This window comes from Dipteris shenzhenensis, chromosome 3 (genome assembly GCF_047967505.1).
Source record: "Dipteris shenzhenensis isolate YYH24624 ecotype China chromosome 3, Dip_SZ_1.0, whole genome shotgun sequence".
Classification (NCBI taxonomy): Eukaryota; Viridiplantae; Streptophyta; class Polypodiopsida; order Gleicheniales; family Dipteridaceae; genus Dipteris; species Dipteris shenzhenensis.
The window spans coordinates 59,608,646-59,633,883 of NC_141598.1; the positions used below are offsets into that span (position 1 = coordinate 59,608,646).

At 46.6% G+C, this 25,238-nt stretch overlaps 1 protein-coding gene across 2 annotated transcripts in view; it reads right to left on the bottom strand.

The window, feature by feature from the left end:
• Window positions 1-25,238, bottom strand: part of ATSUV3 (ATP-dependent RNA helicase) — a 201,247-nt gene that overhangs the window by 6,368 nt on the left and 169,641 nt on the right. For both annotated transcript variants that reach the window (XM_087370523.1, XM_087370514.1), the window contains exons 13-15: window positions 7,119-7,164; window positions 6,810-6,926; window positions 6,504-6,595 (exon numbers count right to left, since the gene is read on the bottom strand). In XM_087370523.1, coding sequence (XP_087226649.1) covers window positions 6,504-6,595; window positions 6,810-6,926; window positions 7,119-7,164 — 255 coding nt within the window. The remainder of the gene's footprint in view (window positions 1-6,503; window positions 6,596-6,809; window positions 6,927-7,118; window positions 7,165-25,238) is intronic.

A 25,238-nucleotide genomic window follows, 5' to 3' on the forward strand; every position in this document is an offset into this window, starting at 1 on the left:
AGATCAATAAACATAAATATCATGGCAACAGTCTGTCAATCACATGTGACATGAATGAAATCTACATCTTGATACATATAACTGAAAGGAAACTTTCAACTCTCAAGAGTCAAATCTCTCAAGATTCATCCTAATCCGAATCTACGAGGTCACTTCCACTGCTGGATCCAAAGTCACCATCAATCATAGCATGGTTAAGTCAAACTCAATGTTTGTTGTTACAACCCACCCAAAAAAAAAAACACATGAGTGTCTAAAGGTGTCTTAAGGTAAGACACGTGTCTTAAGTGTCTTATCATAAGACATGAGTGTCTTAACAACCATGGGTCGTTGGTTTTTACATTGGACTACCTGCAATTTCAGATAAAGAAAAGCTTGGGGATTGATTATGAGAGATTCTCCTACCTACAGAGGAAAACTTGTAGCAAGGTCGTGGGCTATAATAAAAGGTTAAAAAGAGATCTCGGGTCCGAAGATAGGGCATTGATGACGTTCTATCATGGACAAGGGTTAGAGATTTTAAAGGAGCCACGTGATGTGGCAAGCTGCCACATTCATCCATAATGGATGAAGGGGATGGTTGACACATGGCATTATTCTATTGATCTATCTTGTGTGGCCTTGCCACGTGCCACTCAAACATTCACTCACCATCGCGCACACTCTAGAGCAGCGAATTAGATGCAAGTATTGCATCTAGTGAATATGTTTGGTGCATTTTGATTGGGTACACTGTGTCAGTGTGCCACATAGGATGGGGCTGAAGCTGTGAGAAGGCACTAGGACACTTCTCCTTCCTCAACTTCTCACCTCCACACTTCCTTAGTTGGTTTGCCTTATTTGGGTTCATTGTGCATCTGCAGATGTTGGTCCTCTCTTGCATCCAATCTTGAGTCTGTGGAATGATCTCCATAAGTGAGCATTAATCCGACGCCGTGCTCTGTGAATAACTATCTCATGCTCGGCAACCAATCAGCTCTTGGTGGAAGTCCGATTTAGGAAGCCAATATGTGAATGAGGATCAATATGGGACTTTGTTGAGGACTTATAAGGACTTCCTTTCTTCAATAATCTATGGAACATCGAGTGGTACCACCCTTTGTTGGATTGGATTTTGCTTGCTAGGTTTTCCTTTCTTTTGAAGCTAGGTCTACATAAAGTGTTTTCACCGTCTTATCTGTGAAGTGCGCAATCAAGGAAAGGTTTTACGTTTTCTTCCCTTATGTTTCTAGCCGCTAGGCTGAGACTAGTGCAACCAAGATAGGTTCTTTTAGTATGGATTTAGTGCAATACTAATGGGTCATGAGATCTTTGGCAAATCGTACTATATAAGACAGGTGCTAATGAAGTCAATATTTACACAAATCCTAGGGGACGGTTGCACTGATCAAGGGAAAAATACATTGGTGGTATTATCCTAAGAACAAAGATCAACGGTCTGCATCCCACTTAGAAATTGTATGCCCTAGGACAAGTGGGTCACTGCAAGAGAAAAAAAGAAAGAAAGAAAAATTTTATTAGAGTCTTCGGAAGACCAATGGGTCTATGAGACTGGAAAAAAACCTGATACAAATCACAGTAAGGGTGGAGCTACTGAAACGAGCATCATCACCCATGCTGAATCCTAAGTCTGATCATACATAATCAAATACATCTGGATGTAACAATGAAAAGAAAAGAAAGGACTCGAGAGGAGCGAAATCCTCCGTATAACATGTCGCCCTGGCTGATGCATAGCCGGTGATGGGACGCTAGCGCCCGTCAAGGGGTGCCATGCATCTCGGTCTCCTGTACAAGGCTCAACAGAAGACCAGAGCCACCGTGACTCCCGTGGGACGTATTCCGGGTCTAAACAATGACGGGAGGTCTCCCAGAGTGATCTGTGTGTCCCCTCGATGTCTCGGTGTCGTGCTACAATCGTCGGGTCGGAGTCTCTGTCACGTCTGCGGCGAGAGACTAGACGATCAATGTCACTCGATGGGAAGAACTCTGTGATCCTGCTCTGAGAGGTGTCTGATGATGTGGCCAAGCCGTGTCGCCTGACTAAGTACTCTCTATGTCGGACCCCCTCGTGAATGAAGGCCGCGAGGGATCTCTGTTCTGGGTAGGCAAGGAATTTCGAAAGGAGCCCGCAGCTGTCTCTAAAGAGGCAATGGTAGCGACCTCGGATCTCATTGTACATTGGGCACCTGAAAATAAAATGCTCCTCCAACTCAACCTCCTGACAGTCGCACAACATGCATAAGCGATGCTCCCTAGGAATCCCCTTTGCTTTGCCGCTCTCTATGCGGAGGCGGTGTGATGATACCCGAAACTGTCCGATGGAGATCCGTAGTGAGGCATATGAAGCTCAGTGTACCCCGGTGGTGTGATGAATCCCTCCGAAATACGAAGACATTAATCTCTGTAGAAACTCAGCTTCACTGGAAGCTCCTTCGACTCCAACCAGGTCGTAAAGATGTGTAGCTGCAGGAGATCCTCTTGAATGACCTGGTTGGTGTGTGGCCCGATCGGGATGGTGGGTGGGAGTGCCGGAGGGGCATCTAAACTGTATTGAAAAGAAGGTATCCTATCGATGTATAACCCTAGTCTCACAAACCATCTGTGAGTCCATGCATACCAGCATCGCTCATCTCCCTCTGCTGCCAACCTCATGGAGGAATCGAGAGCCAACCATGGCAACCTCTGTCTCCCTAATGTGCAGTCCCCATATGATCTAACCCGGTGTAGATATGTGATGGTCTAAAAGGGGCTGCATCTAGCTGGAGTGGAGAAGCACCAAACTCGGCCTGAATGATGTGATGTGGTACAGACGATTTTCCTTGGATCATCCGTGAGAGCATGACGATCTGCAGGCGCTCCGCCCATGTCCACTCTATCTCTGACATGTCAGACCCCCAACAAGGGCTGCCATACATACCGACTAGTCGGACCAAGGAGTCGAAGAGAAGAGCCTTGGTCTGAGGGTCCTGGAAGTGGGAGTGGAAGCATTGTCTCTCTAGCCGAGCCAGTGAGGCGTATCCCCTTCTCAGTCTGGCGTGCATTGTTGGTCTCATCGTGAAGATCGGGCCGGAGAAGATGACCCCCAAGTAAGTGTATGAGGATACGATCTCAACTAGTGACCCATCGAAAGTAAAAGTAAACTGCTTCCGTTGCATGTTTGCTCAAGAGGTGTTAAAGATCATGACCTTGGTCTTGCCAAGGTTAACCTCCAAATCATGGGATAAACAAAAAGCCTACAGCGCATCCAAGTGTCGCTGGAGGCCCTCGGGTGTGGATGACAAGAGTGCCACATCATCTGCATAAAGAAGACCCCTGATGATGATCCCGGCAAGTGAGCGACCGGTCCCTCCGAACGTCCCCATGAAAGTCTCAAGCTCATTGAAATAGAGGCCAAACAAGATCGGTGATAAGGGATAACCCTGTTTGACACCTATGGTACTCAAGATCTCATCTATCCAACCTGCACATGTCCGAACTCGGCCTGAGACTCTCTCATACAGTGCCATGACCGCCCAGATGATCTCCTAATCAAATCCCAGTGTCTGTAGGTGTGTGATGAGACGAGCTCGAGGTACTATGTCAAAGGCTTTGCGGAAATCCACAAAGCAGCAATATACCCTCTCCTTCCGTGATCTAGCCTCCTCAATGACACTCCTGAGTGTGAGTATGTGATCCATAGTCCCATGGTCTCACCTGAAACCAGCCTGACCCTCTGCTCTTAGCCCTCTCATCTTTGCGAACAAGTTGACCGACGCATCCAATACAGCTGCATAGATCTTGGACATCACATGTCCAATCATGATAGTCTTGTAGTTACTCGGGTCCATGGGATCCCCTGCCTTGTGGATGGGGGTGATGGTGTTGAGTGTCCAAGTGCGGGGGAAGCCAAGGCAAACAGCGTCATTGAATAGCTTTGCTAGGATCGGGGCTAACGTGTTGAACCCATATGCGATAAACTCAGTGCATAGCCCCTCGTGATCCTTAGCTCAGCCATTGTGCAGTTTCAATGTCGCGTCCTTGACTCCCCCTCTGGTGAACAACGTGCAAGTGGTGGGGCGAGGTGTGTGTATGAGATCTGGAGTGGGTTGGTGAGGGACATCATAAAGATGGTGTGCATACGTGTGCCAGACTCTCGTGTCGGTGAGGAGTGATGGAGACCTACACTCAAGGAATCTCCACCCAAAAACCTTAGAGTTGTTGCTGTACAAGATGTGCAGCACGTCGTCCTCATTTTGATGAAGAAATGCTTGCTTCTTCCAACATATGAGACGTTACTTGCGTATCGTGTCTGGTGTGTTCGGGAGGTAACATTTGGTTTCAAGTCGGAGCTGTCAGCGATAAGCCTTGCACTCCGCATCGTACCAATTGTTGCAGGGTACAGAACCAAGAGGTGGTGGTCTAGTGGACCGTGTGGTGTGGGAAAAGATTTGGAGGACAGCTTCGTGGAGTGTGCAACTAATCAAGGCAGCACGGTCCTCTATGAGTGGTATGTGATCGATGTAGGTTAGAAGTCTGTTTAGGCGTCCAAAGTAGGCCAATGAGAGGCTCTGATCAAAGTGTATGTCATGGTAGGTGTCGTGCTTTCTATGTGGTGTGTGTCGTGTGGCTAAGCGTGGGGTGGCGATAGTGAAGAATAGGTATGTGTGATCAGCTCCTAGAGGGAGTGGTGCTACGGTGAAGTCGGTGATACATGAAGTGAAGGTAGGGGATCCCATGATGTAATCTACTACACTAGTGTCCCCCCGTGTGGGAAGCAAGTAAAACCACCTGAGGAGGGCCATAGGTCAAGCCCATTGTAGATGATGAGATCATGCATCCTGCCCAGATCAAGGAGCGCGTGTCCATATGGTGTAACAGGCCCGTGCCGGTTTGATGAGGTCCTGGTCATACCTGCTCCATCTAGGTCCATGTCTGGTAGCATGATAGAGTCGTCTCGGAAGTCTAGGAATGGTGCCTGGCGCGTGCTTGTCCTGCCGTTGAAGTCCCCAACAAGGAGAACTTCCTCGCGGGCTGAAAGGTCTGGGATATCCTGATGTAAGGGTGCATATGGCGATACCTCACCCTCCTCTCGTGCCACTCCGGCGAAGTGGGATGTGTCTGGCGGGAAGTAGCATATTGCTATGAAAAGGTCACGGGTGTCTCTGCGTTGGATCCGGATCCACATGAATCAGGAGTGTGCGTCGCTCCAGCAAGGGACGACCTATACAATACAGCGACCCCACCTGATCCTCGGACTCCTCCTGTATCCCTCGTCTCATTCCTGAAGGCTGACTCCCATGTGTAGCCACTGACTATCGGTAGTGGACGCTCTAGGCTCTGGTGTGTCTCCGTGTAAAAGACTATGTCTCGTCCTGTATAAGACTCCGAGAAGTTCCCTGAGTCTGACCATAAGGTACCATTACAGTTTCAAATGGTGCAGTCTCGGGTCTCGGAAACCTGAGTCTCATAGGCCCCGTCCCCCTAGGGGGTACGGGTGGAAGCTCGACAGGTACCGGTCAACAACCTACCATCTCGGACCACGGCCCATTTACCCTCCTTGCGGGCAACATCCCACTACTGCAGAAGAACTCGTCGCTCCTCAATCTGTAGTGGTGTCAAATCCTTGTCCATGGATAGGGTGGGATGCTCTCGTAGAGCGGCTCGGCGTCCGAGTGTCGCTAGTCGAGCATGTGAATCCCTAAAGCGAATGACTAGGGGCTGCTCTCGGTTGGGATCTCTCCCAACATGCCATGCTCCCTCTATGCCATGGTCGGGGAACCCCATGGTGGTGGTCACAAAGGTGATCGCCTCCTCCATGGGCGTAGTAGTGGTGCTGGTGCTATCTCGCGTGATCCCTCGTAACCGGATGTTGAGGGCCTTCGAAGCCCTCTGCTGTTGCTCCTGTATGGCGGCTGAAACAGTTGCCTTTGCAGGCTCCCGTTTCGCCACGTCCACCCATCTAGTCGTCTCTGCTATAGCCGACTGTATTGTGGCTATCTAAGCCTCCATCTCTGTGACTGGGGTCCCTCCAAGCGCTACTCTGAGGGTCCTGAGCTCCTCTCGAAGCTATGTGATGTCGTGTCTGAGTCCCTGGATAAGGGTGCCCTGCTCGTGTATAATGCAGGCCTGCTCCTAGGTGTATCGGGCCTGCTCCTAGGTGTAATGTGTCAGCTCTGCCTGACGGGCCCTGATGCTGTGTATCTTAGCCAAAGGTGGGCTGCTGAGGTTGTACTGAGGGATCGAAGAGGCTATCCTCCCAACGGCTTCTTGGGAGGACAATCTCACATAGCCCCTTCATATGCAGAATTCTCAAGTCAGGACGAATTGAACAAAAAACTTCCAAAATCTTCCTGGAATGTATAAAACAAAACAATAAACAAATGCAACTCACAAGCCACTCATATACAACTCTGTATAGAAACCTCTGATTTTAGGAAAAAGAATGTTTGTAAAATTGTCTCTGAAAACAAACAAATTAGCAATTCTATATGCCTTTGAAAAGAGCAGAAACGATAACTCACGTGCAACATATATTCAATTGTAGTGTGGCCAGCTCACGATCCATGAATGCATGCTCCAAACGAAAGCTCAGCCAAATGTATAGTTCCAGAACCTGCAATAGCCATATACCCTCACCTCACATTCTACTTCCAAAATGACCTTCATGAAAAAACTTAAGCATTTGTGAAATACTACTGCAAATGGAACACAAGTCCTTACCTTGGTGCAGATTGCAAACCCTGGAGTAAAATTCTGCTGCTTCAGGCTCTATATATGAAGTCAAACTCGTGTATTTACAAAAATTCCACATATGCACACGACCTTACCTTGTGAATGGATTCTAGCTCCTCCAACGCTGGTGGTGTTTTTGGAATGATCATTGTAGCTGGTGTAAAATATGTAGCCAGAAAGACTCTTTCGTCTCTAGCATAAGCTGTTGCAAACTGTCGAGAGAAATCTTAACATTAACTGTAGAAAGTCTCTCTTCACGAAAAAGACATGGGATCTCACAAAGAACAGAAGACATTCGCATTCTGTATAAAATTCATCTCAAAATAAGAAAGCAGTTGCAGGTAATATTCACTGTTTTTCTATTCAGCACTAAAGGGTGCTTAGCAGTAGAAATTTTTTCTTACCTCAAGAAGAGAACGATACAACATATCATCGCCCACATCCACAGGACTGCACACATAAACACATGTGATTAGCATTAACTCTGAACCCAGAAACTAACAATTTCATCTGTGACAGAACAAAGGGCAAACAGAGATAGCTTCTCAAATTTGGTATACGTCCCAAAGTGGGAATATATCACCTACTGTAAAGAGAAAGAGAGTCTCAATTTTGTGATCCATGAAGATTTGTGTCTTGTGTCCTATTTGTCCTCAAGAATGCCCTTTTAGTCCATTAGAATACACTGAGATAATGCCTTCGGGAGGCACCTAGTTAACTAGCAAGACTCTCCTTTTTCTCCAGAAAGAATTACCCCTGTTCGATGCTTTCATATACAAGTTAGCTATCTCTGAGGCGCTAAAACTGGCTGCTTTGCAGCCTGCTTCGCTGGAAGATGGCTCACTGCCTATGATCACCCGAGAGCAGGTGCTAGCTACAAGTGAGGAGAACTATACAACCAACAGATTCCTCAATTCACGAGAATATAACAATGCCTACAAGAGGAGCCTTGCAAAAAAGGTGACACTGCTCAGTGGTCTTTCTAACACCCTCTGTACCTTGCTCCTAAGCGACCCTGCAAGGGTCCTCACGTGCAGCTTCTGCTAGGAGACCTGTATTTTTTAGAGAATGGGGGGGCTCCCATTTCTCCTCTCATACTAGTACAGGGTTGAGATGGCATTTTCAGCCTCAACCTTGGTTGTTTACTATGTCCTTCTGAGGAGCAGGCATGAAGTATTTCTGCCTTGAGATTTTGCTCTCTCAGGTTTTGTTCATACTTAATAAGAAATCTTTTTCTAGAAAAACAAAAAAAGCTCAAACAACAAAAAATGGAGCTAAGAGTCTGCAGCTGAATCAGAAACCAAAGCCCGGCACCATAGTATCTCTCCGTTGGGCTGCGAAGATCTCTCGGATCTATGTTTGTCAACCTGTCTCGCGCTATGGCAGAGGGCGTAGTCTCCTCAACCTCTATATCCGATGGGCTGCGAAGATCTCTCGGATCTATGTTTGTCAACCTGTCTCGCGCTATGGCAGAGGGCGTAGTCTCCTCAACCTCTATATCCGATGGGCTATGTCAAGAGTTATGGATACATGTGCATACCAAACTATGTCAGTCCCACTCTCTATTAAGCATATGGATTACTCTAGTGCTAGCCTCGGTAGTCTCCAACAAGGTAAGGCCCATACCCTAAGGATTTGGTAAGGGCATCAACCTAGAGAGGTGTCATGGCAAACTTTGCAAATGGGGAACTTTACTATCTGATGGGGAACTGAGGGCTTATTCCAAATCATCCTAGAGACAATAGTCACCTGCAGCCATTCAAATCTCCTCCACTCTACCGATGAGAGGTCTTCCCAAGTTTAACGGTCAAGTCTCTCTATCTGCAAGGCACATCTAAGGCCTCCAAGTGCCTCTACTATCCCTCTGCTGAGGATGATACAAGGACTATGTCGTTTGCATATAGTAAGATCTGTACGATCAAATCTGCCAGTAGTGATCCCTCGCCTGCCATGCGGTCAATAAAAGATGTGATCTCATCGATATAAAGCCCGAAGAGAGTCGGTGATAGAGGGCATCCCTGCTTCACATTGATGGTGCTCTCAACCCAATCTAATTGTTCCCCCGAGGCACGAACTTTCCCTTTGATAGACGCGTATAGCTCACCACCCCCTAGATCAAGAGCTTTGGGATCTGCATCTCTTGAAGCCTCCTGATCTGAACACAGCATAGAACAGTGTCAAAGGCCTTCTAGATGTCTACAAAGCAAACGTAGACTTTCTGGTGCCTTGATCTTGCCTCCTCAATGATGGCTCTCAAAGTGAAGATGTGATCAAGGGTGGAGTGCTATCATCGGAAGCCTACCTGCCCAAGAGCCCGCTACCCATGTGCCTCCATATGACTGCTGATCTCCCGCTCTAGTACTGACCCATAAATCTTGGCCAGAGTATGACCAATCAAAAGAGTACGGTAGTTCCTAGTGTCCATGGAATCCCCTGCTTTGTGTATGGACACAATGGTGGTAGTACTCCAAGAGGATGGGAAGCCATGACAAACCACATGGTTGAACATCTGCGCGAAGATCGGAGCTAGGACCTACTACCCATGTGCGAAGTGCTCTATCCGTAGTCCCTCATGGTCCTTTGCTCTCCGGTTATGAAGCCGGCGAAGCGCACCTCGTACATGCTGTGCTGTGAATAGATGGCATGTGGTGGGCCTAGGCATCAGGACATCATAAACTGAGATCGCAAAAGTGTGCCAAACCCTTGGATTTGTGATGGGAATAGGTGGCTTCTCCTCATATAGGAACCCCCAACCAAAGGTTGGATCCCTCCCTTGGAATGATCGGGTCACCTCCTCCATCTTATGTGTGAGGGAAAGCCCGCCTCTTACGACGTGTCAATAGTCATAAAATCTGTTGTGCCTCATGTGTCGTCAGATGGCCCAAGGCTCGCTCGGGTGTGAGGTGCAATCTCATCTCTCTACACCTACATCGTACCAAGGATTCTAAGGCATCGTCCCAACTGGGGCATGTGCTGCTGCAGATCTGGTCGTGGGAAAGGATTTAGTGGCTGTGTCATGTACCACTAAGACTAGTGTGTCCGAAGCCCGAGTGAGGTCTGCATCATCTCGAAGTACGTCTGAGAGCTCCTGAGCTAGGTAGCTCACGTAGACTAAGTCGAGAGCATGATCAAAGTGGATCTCGACACGAGTGAGTATGGGCGGGGGGGGGGGATCTCCCTATAGGTGGTACAACAACCGAGATGGGAAAAGCTAAGTATGAGTGGTTAGTATGAAGTGGGGGAGGGGAGGCGCAGTAAGATCATGTATCTGTGGTGCAAAAGCCAAGGGACCTACAGACGGTCCACTATACTAGACCCTCCAACATGTGGGAAACAAGTGAGACCACCAGATGCCAGTCATCTTTGGAGGCCATTATATATAATCAGGTTATGGACCGCTCCCAGCTCAAGTACGTGTTGCCCGTATTCTCTCACGTGTGGTGCATGAAAGATCATAGTGGTAGGGAGAGAAGCAAGCTAACACTAGGAATGGAAAGGAATGATAACAAGCATAATGGTTATGAAATGGAAAGAGAATGAAAGCAATAGACAAGTACTCACATGATACCAAAGAGCTTGATGTTGACTGATGTGAAAGACAATAGACAAGTACAACACTATATAGTGTGACACTAGACTATAGAAACCCATAGTGTATATGGGATAACTCCCAATATGACACGTGGCATGTCTAGGACTCACTAGACTATAAAACACACCTAGACCGCCTAGAACACTCATTTTAGACTCACTTTGGCTTCATATTCCAACACCCCCCCCCCATGAAGGCAAGGTGAGAGACTACTGGAATGGAACCAAGAACAGAACATGACAATGACAGTCATTAAAGTGTGCACTCCATGTAACTCAGAGGTTAAAATCTGAGCGTGTTCAGAGGTTGATCAAAGCACTCTCATGGCTTGAGACTCAACATGCTCAGAGGCTCACATTATAGCATGGCTACATGACCAGCTCATAGGTCTAGGAATACACCAACATCCTAGAACTCGGCCAGGCCTGATAACGAGACCTATCAAAGCCAATACATATGGCTCCTATAGTACATCCCCCCTTGGCTTCATAACAGGACATGTTAGGAAGCCCCACACCAAAATATGAAAACCAATACATCTTTTTAGAAGGACTATCCAAGGCGGAGGACCTTTAGACTCAATGAAAACCAAACACTCAATACATATCATTTTAAGGGGACTACCCAAGGCAGAAGACCCCAAAATACATCAAGCTATAGGAATAATAGATCAGAAACAAAATTTCCGATCATCAGGTACATAGACCTCTGAATAGAGAGAGAGATTTCTGATGTCGGCAATAAGAGCATGAGTCGGTGTCGAAGCATCATCTTCTTCTTCGTCTTCACTTGTTGCAGCCCCAACCAAGTCGACCTGATCCTTGTGTTGTTGCTTGACAAGCTTCTCGAAGCAGCGATCCTCGGTATGACCAAGCTTCCCACAGTGATTGCATTTGAAAGGCTTGAATTTGCCTTTGCCTTTACCCTTGGAGTACAGTACAGTGGAGTCCGGAGTGTCTACATACCGGCTGTCATGATCAATAAGCATAGCAACCATATCATGATAACCCATTTGTGTCACAGGCAATACTGATACGATCTCCTGGTACTTAGAATTTTCCTCAATGCTCGAGAGGAGCACAACAACTTGATCATCTTCTCCTACAGGGGCCGCCAGACTAGCAAGCTGAGTGACAGGGGATTCCATATGATTCAAGTGAGCAAGAAGAGAGTCTTCATGCTTCATTTGCAGCTTGAAGAATTCCTGTCTGAGGAATACCTTTGAATTGATGATTTTGTTGCCGAACAATTCTTCAAACCTATCCCATAAGTCGTGAGCAGTGGAATCAAAATCAAAATGATGAATAGCGTCATCACCCAACCCCAAAACAATGACAGAAAGAGCTTTGTCATTCAAATTCTCCCACTGTGCAATTTTCTTTTCATCAAATTGTGGCTTTTTCTCCTTGACACGCACAACATTCCACACTCCATCTTTCATAAGTACAAGACGCATCTTGGTTTGCCATGTAGGGAAATTCTTACCATTAAACTTCTCGAACGAAATGGTAGTTGATTTGGAAGACTCCATGGCTGCGGGCAGCAGCTCCAAGAGTATGTCGAGTAGAACGAGCAAATGTGACAACTGCTAGTGGAGCTTCAATCGAGGACAGGAGCAGTTGGAGTTGGCACGCATTTCGAGGCTATATGGACACGCATGTACGGGCAGGCTGGTACGGCACAAACTGTACGAAAACGGTCTGTACAGATTGTGCGGCCTGTTTATAGCGGGCTTGTTTGCAGCAGGCTGTAGTAGCTGAAGAGGGGGTAGTTGATGGCGAGGAAAGACCATGGTGACGCTTGGGTAGAAGGAGTGCTCAAGGAAGGAGAGAAGAGGGCAGCATGGTGAGGCTTGGGTAGAAGAGGGTATGCTCAAGGAAGGAGAGGAAAGGGCAGCCTTCCAGGGAGGATGAGATAGAGTAGCTTCATTGGCCTCCCTCACCTCAACCTCTTGGAAGGGAAAGGGAAAGAGAGAGCAGGGCTAAGAACATGGCTCTGATACCACATGAAAGATCATAGTGATAGGGAGAGAAGCAAGCTAACACTAGGAATGGAAAGGAATGATAACAAGCATAATGGAAATGAAATGGAAAGAGAATGAAAGCAATAGACAAGTACTCACATGATACCAAAGAGCAAGCTTGATGTTGACTGATGTGATAGACAATAGACAAGTTCAATACTATATAGTGTGACACTAGACTCTAGAAAGCCATCGTGTATATGGAATAACTCCCAATATGACACGTGGCATGTCTAGGACTCACTAGACTATAAAACACACCTAGACCACCTAGAACACTCATTTTAGACTCACTTTGGCTTCATATTCCAACAATGCATCTGATGAGTGCCTCACAATCTCCAACTTTGTTGGGCAGCACTATGAGGGAGTCAGAGTCAAAGTCTAGCAAGCCCACCTACCTGTCTCATGTGCGTGCATTGGTGTCATCGGGGAGGAGGATGTCTCCCTACTTGGAGAACTCTGTGATGTCATCATATATCGCCTCATATGGACTATGCCCCTCTATAGTGACCTCATGTGCATAGGTTGATGTATTTGGGGGGAAGTAGCTCACCGCAATGAAGATCGGCCGTGCCACCAACCGTCGGACTGGTATCCACATGTGTCATGCATGCTCCTCTCTTTGTACCATAGACATGAAAGGCCCTTAGATATGATCTGAATAAGGCGGCTACACCTTTCGAGCCCCGTACCCCATTGTCTCTTCTCATCTCCTTACTTTAGGCCTATAGGCTGACTCACAGGTGTACCCCGTCATTGTGGGCAGTCCTCTCTTAGGGCTCTCATGTGTCTCGGTATAAAAGATCGTGTCTATGTCAACGTATGTCTTCAAAAACCCCCTTAGATCGGACCAAAGTCTACCATTACAATTCCGAACAACCACTTTATGCACTCATCCCATCGTCCCAACACCATCGTAATTCCACTTCTTCCTTCTCACCCCTGTCTACTCTTTTTCAGATAATCACTTTGCCATCTTTGTATGCAACCCACTTTCCCGCCTCTCTTGCCACCATCACTCATACCATTCCCTCCTTTCTGTGCTCCTGTTGTAGGAGAGTGAGATCGTCATCCAAGTATATCCTGGTCCCTTTCAGAGTTTTTCCCTCGTGCTCATGAGGGTAGACCTATCCATGGCAGTGCGGAGTTTCAGCACTAATGGTCTAGTTGGTGATTCCGTGTTGCTTACTCTCAAGGCTGTCTCGCATGTAAGGTTGACACCCATCCTAGTGAACAATGCTTGGGAATCTACCATTGGGGTGTCCCCTACTATTAAGCATAATACAAAGCCTCACTGGCCCTCCTTTTCCTCTGCCTCGAAAATTAACTCCTTAGGGGCTGCTGATCCCTTTTAGCCACTGCTGTCTATTCAAGCATCTCTTCTTTTCCTTTAGTAAGCTGTTGTGTAAACTCAGCATATTTCATGTTCATTGTGGCCTGCGGGGCAGTCATCTCCTTCTTGAGAGTTGCATTCTCTGCTGTAAGTTCCTCCATGGCTTTGCAGCCACCCTTTGAGGTCATTTGCATGTCTCTCATTTGCTGGTGCCTGTACCTCAGTTTGGTTCTCTCAGTTTCCCGTCCCACTTTTTCTTTTCCCAATCCTCACACTTTGCCTTTTGTTTCTTCTATTCCTCCTGTACTTTCCCTCCATGCTTCTTGATTTCGTTCAGTGTCTTGTCTACATGAGCCTTCTCAGCCAGTAAAGCCACATTTGTGGCCTCCAAACAGTCAATCTTCTCGATTACTACTGGGCATATTTTATTAAGGCAGGCCAATACATCATTTGTTGTTTTGTGAGCTGTCGCTATTGAGAGGTACAACTGTCATGGAATTTTTCAAAGCTTGTTTGCCCCATGTGTTTTCTATACACCCTCATGTGGGCATTGTGTAAAACAGTTCTGTAGATAATCACTGCCAATTTTAAGAAAGCAACAAGTAACTTTCATTCTTGATCCTTTCTTGGTATGTTTGTTGGACTGGTCTGTGCTTTTTTTGTAGGAAGAGAAAGAAAGAAAGTTTATCAAAGTCTTCGGAAGACCAATGGGTCTATGAGAGTGTGAAAAACCTTATACAACCAAGCTGTGGTGGTGGAGCTACTAAACGAGCATCCACACCAATGCAAAGGCAAAAAATGTAGAATGTCAGTACTAAATCCTAGGTACAACATAGTCATGTCGGTAGTTGACTATCTCATCATCATCATCATCATCATCACCATTAGGACATCAGGGTGGATGAGGCAATGGGGGCATGAAATCGGCGATGGAGTGTTGTCGGCCACTCAAAGGTGCAGCTCTGGCATATCTCTTGGTCTACAAGAGGCCTCGTGGGCCTATGAGACAAATGCAAGACCAAAAGGTAACTCATACAAACCACTAAGGGCTGAAGCAAAGGGCTTACTAAGGCCCTTGCTGAAAGCTGAAGTGCTAAGCTGGTGAACAAAATAGTAGAGAAGCAAAATATCAGAAGAGTGTCAGGTGCTTAAAGCTAACGCTCCTAGGAGAGCGAGAGAGAGAGAGAGAGAGAGTTTATTAAAGTCTTCGGAAGACCGATGGGTCTATGAGACTATGGAAATCCCCGTACAAACGAGCTGTGGTGGTGGAGCTACTGATCAAGCATCCACACCAATGCAAAATGCAGAAAATGCAGAATGGTAGTACTAAGTACTAAGTACAACATAGTCATGTCAGTGGTCGAGTATATATCAATCTCATCATCATCATCATCATCATAGGACATCAGGGTTGATGAGGCAATGTAGGCATGAAATCTGCGATAGAGTGCTGCCGGCCACTCACGTGTGTGTCCCTGGCACGTCTCCTGGTCATAGCTCTGCGCCTAACAGGTCCATGGTTCCATGATCACGCCGGAATCCAGCCTGTCCTGCAGCTCTGAGTCCTCAGCACTCCACAACTCTGCTGACCTCGGAATCAAGCACTGATGCATGCATAAAAATCATAATGGTCCTGTAATTCTCCAGGCTCATGGGATTCTCTCCAGATCGTGTTAATAGTCTAGGTGCATGGAAACCCCAAACAAAAACAGCTTCACTAAAGAGCTTTGCTAAGATCGGGGCTAGGAGCTTAATCCCATATGCAATAAACTCAGTGCATAGTCCCTCATGATCCTTCGCTCGGCCATTATGAAGTTTCATTGCGGCATCCTTTACCCCCCCTTAGTGAAGAGGGTGCAAGATGTGGGGCGTGGCATATGTGAGAGGTTAGGGACGGGTTGATTTGGGATGTCATAAAGTGTGCGTGCATAATTATACCAAACCTAAGTGTCAGTGAGTGGTGGTGAGGGGACCGTCCCTCTAGAAATCTCTACCAAAAGTCCTTAGAGTTGTTACTAAACAATATGTTCAGTAGTTCTCTCGTTTTGATGAACAAAATCTAGTTTCTTTCTACGTACCAGTCGACGATACTTGCGTAGCGTCGCTGATTTGCTCGAAAGACTGTTTTTGGTTTCAAATCTGAGCTGACGGCGTAAAGCTTACACTCATCATCGTACCAGCTATTACAGGGTACGGTCCTAGGGGGTGGTGGGCGGGTGGTGTGAGGGAAAGCGTGAAGGGCAGCCTCGTGTAATGAGCAGGTGACTAGGGCTCCACAATCCTCTAATAGGGGTATGAAGTCAATATAAGCGAGAAGTATGTACAGACGGCCAGCATAAGTAGATGAGTGATCGCGGTCAAAGTGTATATCATAGTAGGTGGAGTGAGAACTTAGTGGGGTGGAAGGTGCTGTGTGACAGTGAGTGGAAATGCTAAAGAAAAGATAGGTATGATCATCCCCTAGAGGGAGAGGTGCTACAGTAAAATCAATGATGCAAGATGTGAAGGCAGGGGATCCCATGATGTTATCAACAACGTTGCAGCCTCCCGCATGTGAAAAGCCCATGAAACCACCTGAGGCAGGCCATTTGTCAAGACCATTATAAATAATGAGATCATGCATCCTGCCGAGGTCTAATAGGGCCTGCCCATAAGATGTGATCTGACCTCATCTGTCGGCCGAAACCCGTAGCATACCTACATCCTCAAGGTCAATGTCTGGCAGTAGAGTGGAATCATCCTTGAAGTTGAGGAGTTACCTGACGGGCGCATGTCCTCGCATTGAAGTCCCAAACTAGGAGGACTTCTCTGCGGCTAGAGAAGTCAACAATGGACTGATAAAGAGCAGCAAATAAAGATGTACCATCCTCACCTCGAATATCTCTGAAAAAGTCGGAGGTCTCAGGGGGGAAGTAGCAAACTGCAACAAACAGGTCCCGGCTGTTTATATGCCGAATCCGGATCCAAAGAAACCTGGAATGTGCATCTCTCTGCTCTATTGAAATGGTCCCTAAAAGTGTGGATCTGTAAAGGACTACCACTCCACCTAACCCTCGAACTCCCCCTGTATCCCTTGTCTCATCTCTGTAGGCGGACTCCCATGTATACCCGCTGACTACTAGTAGTGGGCGCTCTGGACTCTGATGTGTCTCTGTGTAAAAGACTATGTCGTGACCTATATAGGATTCTGAGAAGTTTGTTGGTTCTGACCATAAGGTACCATTACAGTTCCAAATGGTGCACGATAGGGTCTCGGATATCTGAGTCTCATAGACCCCACTTCCCTATGTAGGGGAGGGGACTGGTGCCCTACGCGGGCTTGTAAGAAGTCGTCCCTCTTGTACCACTGCCCACTTCCCCTCCTCCTGGGCCTCATCCCGCTGCTGCAACAAGGAGCGTCTCTCCTCAACCTGTAGAGGGGTGAGGTCCTCATCCATGGATATCGCTGGCTGGTCTCGAAGGACTGACCTGCGTCGTATAGCTGAAAGTTGTGCCTGAGTGTCATGGAACCATATGATCAGGGGTTGCTCTCGGTTGGGGTCTCTCCCCACCCACCATGCCCGATCATGTGCTCAGTCACACCCAGAGTAGCGGCCACAAAAGTAGTCGCATCTACCATCGGTGTAGCCTCAGTGCGTGGGATCCCACGTGCTCTGATGTTGAGAGCCTTATTGGCTTTGTGCTGTTGCTCCATGATTGTAGCTGAAACTGTTACCCTTGCGGGTTCCCTTTTGGCCACGTCAACCCATCTAGATGTCTTCTCAATAACAGAGTGCATGCTCGCAAGCTATGCCTTGACAACCGGGGTACTCCCTGGGATTGTGTATGGATGTGACCTCCTGCCCGAGCTGCGATATAGAGATATCCTGTCTGAGTCAATAAATGAGACCAGCCTGCTACCGAAAGGCGTGAGAGCCTGTTCCTATATGATGATCCTCCTCTGCATATAAGGCATCCAGAATCCTGAGACTGGCAAAGCGACCTCTCCTATGAAGCTCAAAAATCATCTACATTGTAGGAAACTAGTCTGAGGTAGAAACCTTAAGTGAAATGCATATCGAACCACCTCTATCCAAAGCCCAATCGTCAACCTAAAATCTATCAATGCATGCATGAATGGGCATCTGAGGTCTAGGTACCTAGTTTAGATGGTATGTCCTTCTCCTTTTTCATTAATTTCTTAAAGGATATTCATTATCATATCACTTCTACTCTGCAGAGCATTTGAGACTCTGGTGTTATGCTTGCTTCACTCACTAAGGGTCTCATCCATCTCATCCTTAAGGGAGGGTACATAAATTTGATAAATCAATGGAGGCCGATCACAAATTGCACATTGCATAGTGAATTCTACCGAAAGCAATTAGCCTTCATTTACAAACTCTACTCCCTCACTTGGTACATGACACACAAACTGGCTTTGTGCATAAGGCGCAAAATTTTTATAACAGCGTCTCATTTTTGGAGGTCTCTGAGTTGGCTACACAGAGTCACCAGCACCTTGGTATTCTACTCTTTGATTTTGAGAAAGCTTATGAAAGAGTAGATTCACGCCTTTTGCATGGTACATGATAGCGTTTTGGTTTTTTTGATCCATGTATTAAAGAGTGCGTCCTTCCTTTATAGATCAGCCCACAAACCAATTCTTATCAGAGGTGCTACAGAAGAGAGGTTTTAGATTTTCAAATCACACTGTCGAATGTGCTCTTGCCCTCCGTTATATTTGTTTGTAGTAGAGGCTATGAGTTTTTCCCTTACATATCAAGCGAACGTCCTTGGTTTGAGAACCACACCCCCCCCTCCCCCCCGACAAGATGAGCAACTTCCAGACGATGAGCTTGTAGATGACATGGCAACTTATTTGGATGCCTCTCCTCACACCCTTATAGCTTTCAACACAAACTTGGGAAAAAATTTTCCTTGCATTAGGGGAACATAATATCCAATGGATTTTGGATACGTGATGAGGAGTCTCCTACCTCGAGGTTGGATGGTTTTTTCTCTTGGATCCACAGAGGGCTTTCAAATAGGTATTTGGGCTGTCAAGCTGGCATAGGCATTTCTTTTTCTCGGTAGTTTGCTCCTGTGTTGGAGAGTATTAGAAGGAAACTCTTGTTTTGGGGTTCAGCCAAGCTGGATCTAGCCTGTACATGGTAGTTGTTGACAAGGTTTTCCTGGGCATTGCTTGGTTTGCTTGTTAATGTTGGTCCCACACTAGGGGCTGCATTTCTCCGCATAAGAGACCTATCATGACCTTTCTTTGGAGTGGTCTTAATGGGTCCTTAGATACGAGAGTAAGCATGGCTTGGGAGGCCTTGGTTTTTCCGACCCAAGAGTGGGCTGAATATTATTGTCCCTGATTTTCATTGGCGAGAAGATTGCTTTTGCAAGCTTGTGATGCTGAGTTAGGAGCCTTGGGAAGATTTCATTTTCCTTGTAATGGTCTTGCACTCCCACTTCCGTTGGACGACAGAACTCGATGGATATTTAATTCTGCAAACATTAGGATGCCCCCTTCACCTCTTATGGTTGCTATCGTCAAAGCTATAGGGGGATTCCTCACTTTTGCAAGATGAGATTGACAGGCATCCACTTATATGGCATGACTCTATTCTAAATGAGAGTGGCAAACCTCTTGGTGCCTTGAGATATTAGCAATGCTCCGCGTGGGAGAAAGGTCCTGCTTCTTATTTGGGTTCATAGAAGGTTTTCAAGGATCTTCCTATACATCACAAACTTCAGCTAACTAGTCACCTAAAGGGAATGGTAGGAGGATTGCTCAGATAGCATAGGCGAATCAAATGGATGGGTTTTGAATTTCCAAGCATAAGAGTCCCTCTCCATGTGATAGGTCCCTCTATGGGACAGTGGAGACGACATTTTGTTCTTCGATGTGCAGTCTAGAGGTAAGTTGTTCAAATCCCCAAGTTTTGATGTGGCTTTTTATGTGCACTTGGAGCTAGTCATAGTTGTGTGCTTTGGAGGCTTTGGGTTTTGGCAGTGTCCCCATGATATTTCTTCAAGGGAATCTTAGTGGCAAGGTGTGTAGGTTTGTAGACTTCAAACTATTCCTTCATCTCAATACACGCTTGCACATGCTTTAGTGGACACTTTATGGGAGATCGAAGCAAGCATCACTGCCTGGCACGTTTAGAGATCTAAAGGTATAGGCACTCTTGATGGCACCCAAGTCCACCTAGCTCATACATTGGCCTGATTTGGAAAGAAAGAAAGAAAGTTTATTAAAGTCTTCGGAAGATTGATAGGTCTATGAGACTGTGAAACCCTCGTACTAAACGAGCATCCACACCAATGCCTAATGTAAAAATAATGCAGAATGATAGTTCTAAGTAATAAGAATAACATAGTCATGTCAGTGATCGAACTACAAATCAGTCACATCATCATCATCATCCTCATCAGAACATCAAAGGTGGATGAGGTACTATAGGCAGGAAATCGGCGATAAAGTACTGTCGGCCACTCGAGGGTGCACTCCTGTGACGTCTCCTGGTCATAGCTCTGCGGCTAACAAGGGCTACAGTAACCCCTGTCGGACGGGCTCCGATGGTGAACATGGAGGCAATATCCCCGAGTGTAATCTGAGTGTCTACCCTCTGTCTGAGTTGTCGAGTCAATGGTTCTAAGTCCTGATTATGTTGAGGTCTCGTCTCGAGGGGGGGGTTCCAAGAGATCTAGCTGAAAGAACTCCGTGATAGAGCTCTGGGAGGGGTCTGCCAAGGAAGAAGTCTGATCCTGTCTCCGTGATCGAAGTATCCTCTTGCATGCCTAACTACCTCATGAATGAAGCCTGCCAAGCATCTCTGATCTGGATAGGAGAGGAATCGGGACAGGGCCCCATAACTATCTCTGAAGAGGCAGTTGAAATGCCTGCAGATCTCATAATAGATGGGACACCTGAAGATGAAGTACTCCTCTGTCCTGCATATCGCATAATGTGCATAAGCGCCTCTCCCTAGGTAGACGCTCTACCATGCCTCTCTCGATACGAACTCTATGTGAAGAGACCCGGAATTGCCCAATAGAGATCCTCAATGAGTGGAGTAAGTGGATCTGCATGTACCCTGGTGGATCAATGAAACCCTCATCTATGATATGTAAGCAGTGATCTCTATAAAAGCTAAGCTTCAATAGGAGTTTGCTCGGTGCCAACCAGGTCCAGAATGTGCATAGCTGTAAGAGATCCTCACGGATCACCTGATTGACATCGTGTGACATGAGGGGGGAGAAAGGGGCATCCAAACTGTACTGGAAGGGAGGGAGTCTGTCCATGTGGAGTCCCAACCCCTCAAACCATCTCTCTGTGCGTGCATACTAGCATCTCTGGTCACCTCTTGCTGAGAGTGTCATAGAGGAAGACAATGCCAACCATGGCAGCCTCCTGCGTTCGCAAGGGTAATCCCCACACTCTCTGACTCGATACAAATATGTGATAACCTGAAATGCAGCATCTAGCTGTAGTGGAGATGACCCAAACTCAGCATGTATGATCTCATGAGAAACTGATGGCTTACTGCGAATCATCCATGATAGCGTGAGCACCTGTAGTCACTCCACCTGTGCCCACCTTTAGAAAGATCCCTAAAAAATTATAAGTCACCATACAAACGATGCAAGTGGCAAGCCAGCTTGACTAAGGGATTTTTTTAAAAGGGAATTCTTTGAGGATGTGCTATTGCAAAGTTACTGTATGTGCTACCTAAATTATACTACCTTGACTCATAAACAGTTCATCCTCTGCAACTTTTTTGGATCGCTATAGTTTTTCAATGTCAGTCTTGTAAAGATTTTAGAAAATTGAGGACAAGGCAAGGTTAGGACACAGTAAGGGGCGACGAGGATCAGCACCTTCAAAGCTAACCCAAAGTGTATTGTTTACTGGTTTCTTCAGGATTTGCTTATGTTTAGATATTCTGAACTGCACACACTGTTTTCTCATGCTATGCATGATGTATGTATTTGTTCCTTGAGTGTTTGCTCTTGGCCATCCCTTTCATACTTAATGGAAGTCTATTTCACGGGAAAAGAGAGATATTTGGAGGTTTATAGACCTATTATAGCAAGGCTACATATTTTGATTGATTTTTGTTAGACCCAGCTAATGTAGTGTTGGAGAATAAGATGATGACTCAGAGAAAATATATTTCACTAGCATCCATATGGCTCTTGGTTGTAGCTCATGAATTTAATACCAACAACTGGTCACTAATTGTAATTAATCTTGAATGAAGGTACATTACAACACCCTGTTTCCCAAAGAAATTTGCAGATAGAAACAGGTCTCAAAGCATATATGCCATCGGCATAGCACGAGAACCAGTAGAAATCCTTTGACCAAGGTGATATTTGGAGAGCAATCAATGCTAGCACTTGTTGAAAAGGAAGCAAGAAGAATGAAGGGAGCAGTGAGCAAAACGTCAAAGCTGGAATAGATAAGATAGCAAAACATACACATACAAGTGTGGAGGTGGTTTTTTCAAAGTGACAAAACCACACTAACCCACTAACTGTGGTTAGGGGGAAAAACCGCTAGTGAGGGAAAAGTGCCCCTAACTCACTTAGGGATTACATTGGTCACTGCCTAGAATATGCCAATAATTCTAACACCCCCCAGCAGTACCAATGTGATGATGTACAAGGAAGTGATCAATCACCAAAAGGAAAGAAGTTCAGGGCACTGCGAAATGCCTCAAACTTCTCACGTGGAAGTGCTTTGGTGATGCAACATTGTCATGTGTTACACATAGATCATACTGATCTCCCCTGCATGCAACTTCTCTCTGACATAATGATAATGAACCTCAATGTGCTTCGTGCAAGCATGAAACACACGATTCTTTGCCATTGCTATAGCACTTTGACTATAAGTAAGAATTGGAGAAGGTTCCTCCAATAAGAGATAAAGATCAGCAAAAAAACCACGCAGCCGAACACATTCAACTGTCACTGTGAAAGCTTCCCTGTACTCAGCTTCACATGAGGAAGTATCCACAGTAGATTGTTTCTTGCTCAGCCAAGAAATGTAAGCTTTGCCCAAAAAGAAACAATTACCACTTGTGGACTGCCTAGTATCATTATTCATAGTCTCCAGCCCAATCTGAGTCACTCTCAGCATGGATCTGCAAGTCACCCCCCTTGGAAAACATCAAGCCATAAGACTTTGTGTCTTGCAAGTAACGGAAGATGCGTTTTACAGCCTGCCAATGTGTTGTCTTTGGAATGTGCATATATCTGCTCACCTGAGATACTGCATACTAAATAGCGGGGGCCGTGTATTGCACAAATAAATGAGGCATCCAATAGCCTGGCTCTAAAGTGTGACATCCACTGATTCACCTGCATCATACATAGTAAGCTTCAGCCCTGGCTCCATGGGAGTGGCTGTAGGCTTACAATCTTGCATGTTGAACCTATCCAAGAGTTCTTGCACATACTTGGATTGAGACATAACAATGCCACACTTGTCTTGTACGAGCTGGATCCCCAAATAGAAATTTAGCATGCCATGTCAAATTCAGCTTTCAATTCAGCCTTGAAATCTGCAATTATTTCCTCATTTAACCCTGTGAGCATACGTAAAGAATGATGACCAAAATATCCCCCCCATTTCTTCTTGATGTAGAGGGTGCTTTCAATGGGACTATTGTGTAACCCCCTTACTTGCCAGGAAGGCATCAATCTTGGCATACCATGCACGTGGGACTTGTTTCAGCCCATACAAAGCTTTATTCACCTTGCAAACTTGAAGTGCATTGCCCGAAATTTCAAAGCCAAGAGGTTAATTGACATAAACCTCTTCCTACAAGTCCCCATTAACGAAAGCTGTTTTTATGTCCCAACTGATGGACATTCCAAACAAAAGTTGCAGCCATGGTAATAACTGATCTGATAGTTGTCATTCAGGATGTAGGAGCAAAAGTCTTCTCATAATCTATGCCCTTTTTCTAAGCATAGCCTTTCGCAACCAGCTATGCCTTGTACCTATCAATGGACCCATCTGGCTTCCTTTTCACTTTGAAAACCCATTTGGTACCAATGGCATGTTTTCCTGGTGGTAAATTCACAACATCCCAAGTTTGATTTTTCTCAATGGAATGCACATTATCCTTGGCTTCTTCAAAAGTTTTAGATTCTTCTTCATCAAGAAGAGTACCTGCATAAGCTAATTCAACAGAAAGAGCCCCCTCTGCGTGCCTTGCTGCACTATGAGTCCTGCCAAGCAAAGGTGCCTCAAGCCTACTCTCCCTGAAAGTCTGTAGCAGCCAGTTCGGACCTATTTTTGCTGCATGTATCACTTGAATCTCTTACCTAACAACATGATCCACTACCTGTGGAGGAACAAAATCAGCATGTGGCTGAATCGGGGCATGTGGAGCAGGTGGAGGCTACTGTAAATGCTGATTTTAGCCCCGAACTTGGATCTCCACAGGTTCACTGTCATTCCTCCATGAATAAAGTCAAAAGAAAAGAGTGATCTTTCTATTCCTGAGGGATTTCCAGAGCCTACGCTAAAAGTTCTTCCACACAGCTGCGGTTATCTGAAAACTATCCAAATGTGGTGCTATGGAGGGCCTCCAACTCTATTGCTGAGCTGAAACCTCCGAGCATTTCTAACTGTGTAGCGAAAAAAGGAAAAGCTCTTCTCTCGGTGCCCCTCATCAATCCATTCCCATTCCCCTGGGTCTCACTGCAAGAACCTAATAGGAGAACCACCATACAGCCAGAGTCTCCAAGACCCCAGCGCAAGGAGAATAGGATCAGAGTCAAGATACCACTGTGAATGATGTTTGGCATGATGATGTTTTTCACACTCAGCCACATTCTCTCCTGTTTTCTTGGTCGAACAGGAGATTGCAGATGCCTATACATGCACGGATTGATAGATTTTATGTGTATGATTGGGCTCTTGACAGAGGTGGTACTATTTGCATTGCAGCTGGGGTGTCCACTTCGGATCATTTTCTAGTGGTTTTGATGGTCTCAAATCCCCATGTCAAAAGTTCAACACAATTTGATTTTTCTGGAACTGCTGCTGCTCCCCGCTCCTCCTGCTTCCCTCCTCACTGCTGCTCTCCTCGCTCCCTACTGCTCTCCCCGCTCACTGCTGCTCCCCCGCTCCCTGCTGCTCCTCCTGCTCCCCTCCTCGCTGCCCCCTCCCTTCCCTCCTGCTGCTGCTCCTCTCCCCGCTCCCTGCTGCCTCTCTCCCCGCTCCCTGCTCCTCCTGCTCCCTCCTTGCTGCCCCCTCCCTTCCGTCCTTGCTGCCCCCTCCTTCCTGCCCTCTCCCCCGCACTGCCCCTTCCCCCGCGCTGCAGCCTCCCCCCCCTGCACTGCAGCCTCCTCCCCCCCCCGCACCTGCTGCTGCTCCCCCCCCCCCGCTGCAGCCTGCTGCTCCCCCCCCGCTCCTGCTGCTGCTTTCCCTCCGCTGCAGCCATCTGCTGCTTCTCCTCCCTTCTCCTTCCCCTCTCCTCTACTCCTCTTCTCCCCCTCTCCTCCACTCCTCCTCTCCCCTATCCTCCCCTCCTCTTCCCTCCTCCCCTGGTTTTTTCTTTTCT